Below are 8,647 nucleotides of genomic sequence, written 5' to 3'. Positions count from 1 at the left end.
CCTGGAAGGCTCAGCTGGTGCTGGACCATGAATGGTGGTCCCAGGCTTCTGCCTGACCCCTTTTCCTCCTGTCTGGTCCAGAGGCTTGTTGGAAGTGAAGAGAACATCGCTGGCAAGGTGTTCTCTTCTCCACCGTGGAAGAGAAACATGGGGCTAATGTGGGGCGTACTCAGTAACACGTGGCGTGATGAACTGCATTAGGTGTGACTAGGACTCCATTTCTCAGCACATTTGATGATTATTCCTGACTATTCAGATGCTGTATGTGTGGAGGGGGATTCGTAGGTAGGAACTCTTCTGGTCTTTCATTTGGTTACTGGGAAGAATTGATAGTTTTTCATCTAATAGAGTTTATTTATAAAGAAGAACTTTTAGAGACACAAGGTCAATAACCACAAAGCATACATTCTGGTCTCAAAAAATTAGATAATTAGCCATCTTAGCTTTGTAAGACTTTTTTTTTCACTCTCTCTCTTTAAAACATTTTGTGAAACTACCCAGGTCCCTGAGGATAAAGCAGATTCTAACCAGGCTACTCCACAGCTTGGCTGAGCCCTATCCCTCGACCGCCCGGCTGTGCTGGCTAAGGGTCACCTCAGCTGGCTCCGGGCTGCGAGGTATGGGACATGCACTAGCTCAGCTCAAACCCACTAAAGACATGATTATAGAAACTTTTTGGCTCCCTCTTGTCCTTCGAGTTTCCCTTGCCCTGACATGTTGAGAACAGAGCCTGATGACATCAGTATTTGGGTTTAGTCGGTCTGGCTTTACTACCCTATGGGCCCAGTGTTGATGTCTTCAGCTGGGAAGTTTCTCAGAACTGAGAATTGGGCCCCTGGGCTGTATAACTCTGCCTCTGCCATCTTTCTCCTCCCTCACATCGGGCATCTGACTCCTGCGAGATCTGGATGCTCTCAGGATGGGTTTTCTCCAAGACCCCACGTTGAGGACTTGAGTCTTGTCGCCCCGCCTCAGCTCAAGACTTCACTTGTGCCACTTGAAAGAGGCAATTTTTTTTAAGAGCTGAAAAAAAATGCCCTGGCACAACTTTCACTTCTCTCCAAAAAAGTGGGCATTTTAACCAAAGACAGGAAGAAACAACATACGTGAGAGAAAAAAATACAAAAAGAAGGGATGGAGCAGAATGATGAGGGGATTCAGGCTGCTGCCTCAGAGGCATCTGGACCCCTGCTTGAGAGATTTGTTTGCTTCCTTGAAGGTGAATAGTTCTATCTTATCTACATCTCTTAGCCTTGGACCTACCCAATTACACTCAAATTTTAAAGGAAGATGGGAAACAGGGTTAGAATAGAATGAAGACCAGGGCATGTCATATAAAACCCTAGAATTCTGTGATCCGAGTGGGGGAAAGTCTTGGGCCTGGGAAAGTCATTGTACAAATGCCTGGGGCAGTGGTTCTCAATCAGGGGCAACTTTGCCCCTCCTCCCCAGAGACACTTGACAATGTCTAGAGACCTTTTGGCTGTCACAGGTGGATATGCTGCTGGTATCTAATGGGTAGAGGTCAAGGATGCTGCGCAACATCATACAGTGCATAGGACAGCCGCCACAACAAGATTATCCAGCTCCGAAAGTCAGTATTGACATACCAAGACCAAGAAACCCTACCTGAGGGCTGTCAGAGACTCTGTACCTCTTAAGGACAGAAACCAAGTTCTGTGTTCCTTTTCCAGCATGGTTAAGGAAAAAGCAGGGCCCAGTTACGTGATTCAGTCCCAGTCGTTCCAGTTTGGTTAAACCCTAGATCCCCCCTCTCAAAGTTCATGTACTTTGTTTATTAAAGGATTTTCTTCACATTACTTTTCTCCTGGCAGAAAACTCCAGAGTTTTCATTGTCCAACTGCATAGTTTCTGTTAACTTTCAGAGAAGACCCTGAATTAAACCAGCCCCTAATTATAGACATGTCCCAGTGAAAGAGCATGCAGACAATTTGAGTCCAAATTACTCAAGGTTCCTGCTGACAGACAAGCTCACCCCATCAACCCAAAGGGCACGTTACAGTCTTTGACCTGCTCCACATTGGTGTGAGGAGGCTCTTGTGAATGGCAGGTGCCCCTGGGAGGATGAGGTTTGGTTCTTCATTCTTTGGGGCTGACTCAGCCTTGCTTCTTGGGAAAACAGCCCCATTAGCTGCCCGAGTCTTTGGGACTTGAGAGGGAGGGGAGAATTCTAGCCAAGTTTCTATAATCAGCCTCCAAATGAACAGGTTTGCCTTGGACAGCCATGGATTCTCACTCCAAGGAATGAGCCCAGCCCCACTCCTGGGAGCAATAGCTCCAGGTGAGCTCTGCAGGACAGGTGGTGGCAAAGCTGCATTTGGGCTGTGATCGCCAATGTCCTAAGCTGGAGCCCGTCTGCTTCAAGGCCCCTCAAGCTCCCCCAGCCTGCCTGGGAAGGTCTACTGAAGCGCTCTGCCACCAGCCTGATTGCACTTCCTGCTCTACAGGCGCCAGCTTAGACCTGAGCCGGTCTAAGAAGATGGCTAATTATCCCCATGTTCATTGTACACGTGGGGGTTACTTCTGGATGTCAAGTTCCTGCACGGTTTCTTCTGATCCTCTGTAACTGCCCTCACACACTGTCCCTGAAACGTAAAGTCAGGATGGGCAGTTGTTAGTATCCACTTAGAACATGTTAGCACGGAAAGGATGTTAGCTCACCTAGTCCAGCCTGTCACTTTATAGCTGAGGGAACCAAGGCCAAAGAAGGGACATTATTTTCCCACATCATACAGCCAGGAGGAAACAAGGTATGACCTTGAACCTGAGTCTCCTAACTGGGAGGTGGGGGTGGGGAGAATGTTCCTGTCACCCTGTCCTCTGTGACTTGTAGAGACTTAGTGCAAAAGAACAGAACTGACTGTTATCCTTGAATCACAAGCAAAATTCTACCTGATCTATGTTGGCAGAGTCCCTTATCTCTAGGAAGAGTTTTATTTTATTTAAGAATTGAAGCATTTCCGTGTAACCCTTGACTACTACCCACTTTATTTAGAATAGGAAAAGAGAATGTTATAAAGTGGAACTTCTATGGAGCGACCCCTCTCCTGACCACTCAAGAGTCCCAGGTTGGGGGTAGCTCAAGAGTCTACAGTGAGAAAGTGAAGTTGGAGATTTGAAGAGTGTGGGCCTCTTGCCCCCTTCCCGGGGCCCCCAGCCATCTTCATGTAGATACAGAACAAGTCAAGACGTTAAATGTCCATATGGGGAGTTATGGTTACAGATTTAGAGGGAATAACTGAGCTTCTGCAGCTCAGGAAGAAACCAAACTATTATGTCTCGTTCAGTATAGATTCTCGGTGCCTGTGCAAGCTTCAGGGAGATGAGACAAAAGGCAGTTCTGAAGATGCTTTCTTGTCTAACGGGCCCTGCGACGTTAGACCATGAGCTGCTTGTGCTCAGACATGGGTTATGTCCATTTTCTAAAAGGAGAAACTCTGGACCTTGGTGGTGCTAGTGCCACGAATCACCTGGCAAGGCTAAAGATGGGCCTTGATGCCAAGAATGCCTGTAAGAAGTTCAGTGTTTGATCTCAGAAAAGGGTCCTACTCGCGTATCTCTCTCTCCTCCATCTGTGGGAGACACCTAGTCTTAATGAGGATTCTGCTCCATGTGCCTGGAGTCCCTGGCTTGTGCTTCTCTTCAAAGGCTCAAGGGAGTCAAGGTCAGTGAAGGGAGATCTCAGTAAACCCACACTCAGTAGCTCCTCACATACCTGGCTCCTTTGGCAGCCAGAGTGCTCTTAACCCACCTCCTAAGGGCATGAGTGACAGTGCCCAAGGCCAGGGCACCTGACTTCATACGGAACAGACATCGTGGCACCACACTGCCCACATGCCACACCTCCTTACCTTGTTGGAAGGAGACATACACCAGCCTCTCGTCAAACTTCTGGACCCGCCGAAAGTTGTTGACCATCTCTCTGGGGGACGGGTCATCCATGTGCGTGCAGTACAGGTCTGTCTCCAACTTCATCAGCTGTAGGCAAAGAGCAGAAACACCCCCTGAAGGCAGAGTGATGCCCCCTTGCCTGACCTCAAGGCAAGGACTGCCAGATCTCACCTCTGAGGCCTGGCGGGAGACCCCTGAGAAGGTGGTGGGAGAAAGCTGCCCCTCCCCTGCAGGTGTCTGAGTGCTGGCCCATGTGTCTTCCCACTTCCCGGGGCCAGCGGGAGGGTATGTACTGTTAGCTCCTGATTGCACGTGCAATCTGCCCTGCAGGGAGCGAAACCTGGGATGTCAAGGGGCTCCCCCACCTCCCAAAGAGACTGCATTCCTCTCCTGAGCCTCATTCAGAGCCCAGTCTAATTAGAGGGGCCTGGGGCTTAGTCTGATGGTCCCATCAAAAGGAACAGAAACAGGCAGGCAAGAACCTCACAGGTCATCCACTAGTTTCATGGTATTTTCATGCACACACATAGATAACTGTTTCCAAGGCAGTTTCTGGGTTAGAACATTACTACCTCCCCAGTCATTTCATCTCTTGATTCATCATGTCTTTATTCCTGTTTGCCTGTTTGCTGTCATTTATCGAGGTTACTCAGGTACTCCATAGTAAAAAGGGAGGAGCAGCAATGAGAGCTGTGCTGGGCTCATGGGTGGGGCTGTGAGCCAGCAGGCAGATCCGCCTCCTGGGCAACGATGCTTCTTCCTGATGAATTTGAGCTGTGGAGCAGAGACACAAGCAGTGACTTGGAACTCAGCTCCACCTTGGGCCTTTGCTGGTGACCCCAAAGTCTCCTTGACTCTCTAACCCTCACTTTCATCACCTAAGAAATGAGAGAGTTAGAGATGATTGCTATGGATTCCATTCCCCAGTTTTGCACTACCTAAGCTTCTTGAGGGTTTCCCAGGTGGTGCCGGTGGTAAAGAACCCGCCTGCCAGTGAAGGAGACATAAGCGACGTGGGTTTGAGCCCTGTGTCAGGGAGATCCCCTGGAGGAGGAAATGGCAGCCCACTCCAGTATTCTTGTCTGGCGAATTCCGTGGACAGAGGAGCCTGGTTGGGCTACAGTCCACGAGGTCACAAAGAGTCAGAGTGACTCACCAGGCACACACTCCCATGAGCTTCTTGAAGGCAGAGACCCTCACTTCCTTATCGCTGCACTCCCCACCCCCTGGGTTTGTTAAATCATCTAACCTGATCCTGTCTATTCCACCCCAGGTAAGGAGCCATGCGCTTTCCTGCCTGGGAGGTGAAACTCTCCACCGGGGTTAGGAAACACAGCCTAACAACTCATATTTAAAAAACTGCGGAGATAGACTCATTCTCCCCTCTTGACTTGACAGCTCCACTTTTGAAGCCCAGCTTGTGATTTCCAAAGTACTTCCAGGCCCCTGTGGTATCTGGAGAGGTTTTGAATAGCTGCCAATGAAACTCTTGAGTGAGGTAGTCAGGTCATCGATTATGATACAGGCGGTGCAGGGTCCGAGGTACCACGTGGTCTACGACAAGGAAGAGCACGACAGTTACCTGCTCCTGGGAAATTTGCACAGGGTTCCGGAACACCGTCCAGAGCACAGTGGGGTAGCAGGGAGGTGTAGTTAGGGACCCCCTATAGCGGTAGTACTCTTCAGGCCTCTCTGGCAGCAGCTCTTCTATGCTGAAACCCGGAATGAACACTTCTTGGCCTGGAGAGACATGTTGGGGTATGAGGTCACCTTCCTCCCCAAGGCAGAGGTACAGCTGAGCCTATAACAGCCTAGGAACATGAACTAGCCCCATTCTGAGCTACCTGGTTCCAGGACCTGGTCACAGACAGTACCTGTCCCCTGCCTGCATTCTTTTTCAGGTCACCCAAGAGCAAATACGCTGTTCTCCAGCAGAGGGTGAGTAAGCAATAAGGTGAGTAAACAATCCTCACCTTTGTACTTTACATCTTTAAGGTGATCGAAGATCTTGTCATATGCTGGATTGGAGGAGCCCACCTGCAACAGAGATGGGGCAAGTTGAACAGAGACAGAATTCAGTAGGCTGAGCCTGGCTTGACAGTTGTGAATGGAAGAGCTCTGCTAGGGGTGTATGATCACCACTGCTGAGATCCTCCCTGAAGGATACACTTTACCAGGACGGCCATGATGCTTCACTAGGCCATTAGGGGGTTGGTGTGATGGTCCTGCCCTCTTACATCTCAGGACATCCTGTTTCCAGCTCAAGATACTAAGGGTCGATTATCCCAGGGCAAGAGTTATAGCTTGTGCTCCTGATTCTCTGTCTGTGACCTTGAAGGCCACAAATCACATTTTCTCTAATCAGGACTTAAGGGAGCTTGAGTGAATACCAACCAAAGTTAGGCAAGTAAGCACGTGGAGAAACGACCTATGTGCTGTCACATTGGGGGAAATGATGCAAGTGAATCAGGAGGTAGTCCCATTTTCTGGGATTCAGAAAAGAACTTATTCCAGGGCCCAGATAAAAGATGGAGCTTGGATACTGGGAACTGTGTCAGGGGTTCAGGCATCTGGATGCGGCAGCAGTAAATGAGTCCCCTACCCCGACAGGTCTGTGTAGCCAGGCAATTCCATGTTGTACAGGAGGGCTGGGGATTAGGACTGAGTTTTCCAGCATCACCTACGACATGCCCCCTTCCGCTGTCCAGCCACAGAAAGTGCTGCCTCTAGGCCAAGAGAGAAAACCCTATGGGAGAATACCCCCTGCTCTAGAGTCAAGACACAGCCGAAATGGGGCAGGTGTGCGTGGAACCAAATGCTGAGTCTGACATCCTCCTGACTTCACATCTCACATAAAGTCCTTCTCAACATCTCTTACCTCTATGAGAACAGCTACAACCGCGAGGCCTTCTGGCTTGTCCTTGGCGAAGCTGTCATTGGGGTACCGGTCTGAGTTGTAATAGACAATATGCAGCTGCAGTGGGAGAGATGAGATGAGCTGCTGTCCATCAGGGAGAGCGACTTGTGGGAACCTTTCACTTTTACAGGAGACTGGGATCCAACAGGAGGGACCTCCACCTCCAGCTAGATCAGGCCTCTCAGACCCTCACCTCATGGCCACTCCAGCTTTCTCTTTTCTCTCAGTTCTCTAGACTACACACTCCACCAGGGCACTCTGTCCATCCTGTTCACTCACTGTATGCCAGTGTCTAATTTAGTGCCTGAAACATACTAGGTGCACAACAGCTACTGAATGAATGAACAAATGGGCTTTTATACCAGCCGCCTGGTATACTTGAAAACACCTGGATACTTTGGAGCACTTCTCCCTTGTCATTTTTCCTACTTTTTCTGGAACCTGGGGCAAAATGGTCCCACGTGATTTGCCCGACCTCAGCCTGGCCACTCTGTACTTGGAACTGAAGGCTGAGACAGTAAACCTCCAACTGTAAGTTCATCCTATCTGTAGCTAGAGCAGGACATGCGTTGACCTCTCAGGTGGAGACAGTCACAACATGGCTTTTATAAAGGTTTTATCAGTCATATTTGAAGAGACCAAGCAACAGAAATGTTACTCCATGAATGTAGACTCCGAAATACCACTTTAAACTCATTTTTTCCCCCCAAAGTAGAGATTACTTGTCATGATGAAAGTGAAGAAAAGAGATGTTTTTGAGAAATTTGGGGGTTAAAAAATCTAGGTAAACTGTGATGAGTGATGCTGATAATGGGGGAGGTTATGCATGTTGCTGGGAGCAAAGAGTATATGGGAAATCTCTGTACTTCCTCTCCATTTTTCTAAATGCTCTAGAACCTAAAATGCTCTAAAAAAAAGTTTAGAAAAAAAAACAGTCTAGGAATCATCAAGACATTATTATGACAAGCTCTGAAAAGGTTTGGTTTTTGTTTTTCTTTGATGTGGACCGTTTTTTAAGTCTTGAATTTCTTCCAGTTTTGCTTCTGTTGTTTTATGTTCTCATTTTCTGGTCACGAGGCATGTGGGATTTTAGCTTCCCATCCAGGATGGAACCAACACTCCCAGCCCTGGAAAGTGAAATCTTAACCCCTGGACTGCCAGGGAAGTCTCTCTGACAACGCTTTAACCTGATTTTAATCCTCAAGGTGGCCTCACCTGTCCTCCAAAAAAACTATATTAGTCCATGATCTCTCTATATATGATCACATGTATTTTTGTTGATTCTTTGCCTCTTGAGACTATAACACATGGAGGTTTTATCTCTTTTCTTTTTCTTCATTAATCTCTTTTTCCATCTTCAGTTCAGTTCAGTCGCTCAGTCGTGTCCGACTCTGTGACCCCATGAACCGCAGCACACCAGGCCTCTCTGTCCATCACCAACTCCTGGAGTCTACCCAAACCCATGTCCATCGAGTTGATGATGCCATCCAACCATCTCATTCTCTGTTGTTCCCTTCTCCTCGCGCCCTCAATCTTTCCCAGCATCAGGGTCCTTTCCAATGAGTCAGCTCTTCGCATCAGGTGGCCAAAGTATTGGAGCTTCAGCTTCAACATCAGTCCTTCCAATGAACACCCAGGACTGATCTCCTTTAGGATGGACTGGTTGGATCTCCTTGCAGTCCAAGGGACTCTCTCAAGAGTCTTCTCCAACACCACAGTTCAAAAGCATTAATTCTTCTGTGCTCAGCTTTCTTTATAGTCCAACTCTCATATCCATACGTGACTACTGGAAAAACCATAGCCTTGACTAGACTGACC

General features: G+C 48.4%; 1 protein-coding gene across 1 annotated transcript in view; it reads right to left on the bottom strand.

Moving 5' to 3' along the window:
• Positions 1-8,647, bottom strand: part of CA12 (carbonic anhydrase XII) — a 205,591-nt gene that overhangs the window by 9,391 nt on the left and 187,553 nt on the right. Inside the window, exons 7-10 of the mRNA XM_010840242.1 lie at positions 6,791-6,886; positions 5,886-5,949; positions 5,495-5,652; positions 3,873-3,999 (exon numbers count right to left, since the gene is read on the bottom strand). Coding sequence (XP_010838544.1) covers positions 3,873-3,999; positions 5,495-5,652; positions 5,886-5,949; positions 6,791-6,886 — 445 coding nt within the window. The remainder of the gene's footprint in view (positions 1-3,872; positions 4,000-5,494; positions 5,653-5,885; positions 5,950-6,790; positions 6,887-8,647) is intronic.

The sequence above is a fragment of the Bison bison genome, unplaced genomic scaffold, assembly GCF_000754665.1.
Source record: "Bison bison bison isolate TAMUID 2011002044 unplaced genomic scaffold, Bison_UMD1.0 scf7180017864142, whole genome shotgun sequence".
In the NCBI taxonomy this organism is placed as follows: Eukaryota; Metazoa; Chordata; class Mammalia; order Artiodactyla; family Bovidae; genus Bison; species Bison bison.
This window is presented reverse-complemented; position numbering and strand designations above follow the sequence as displayed.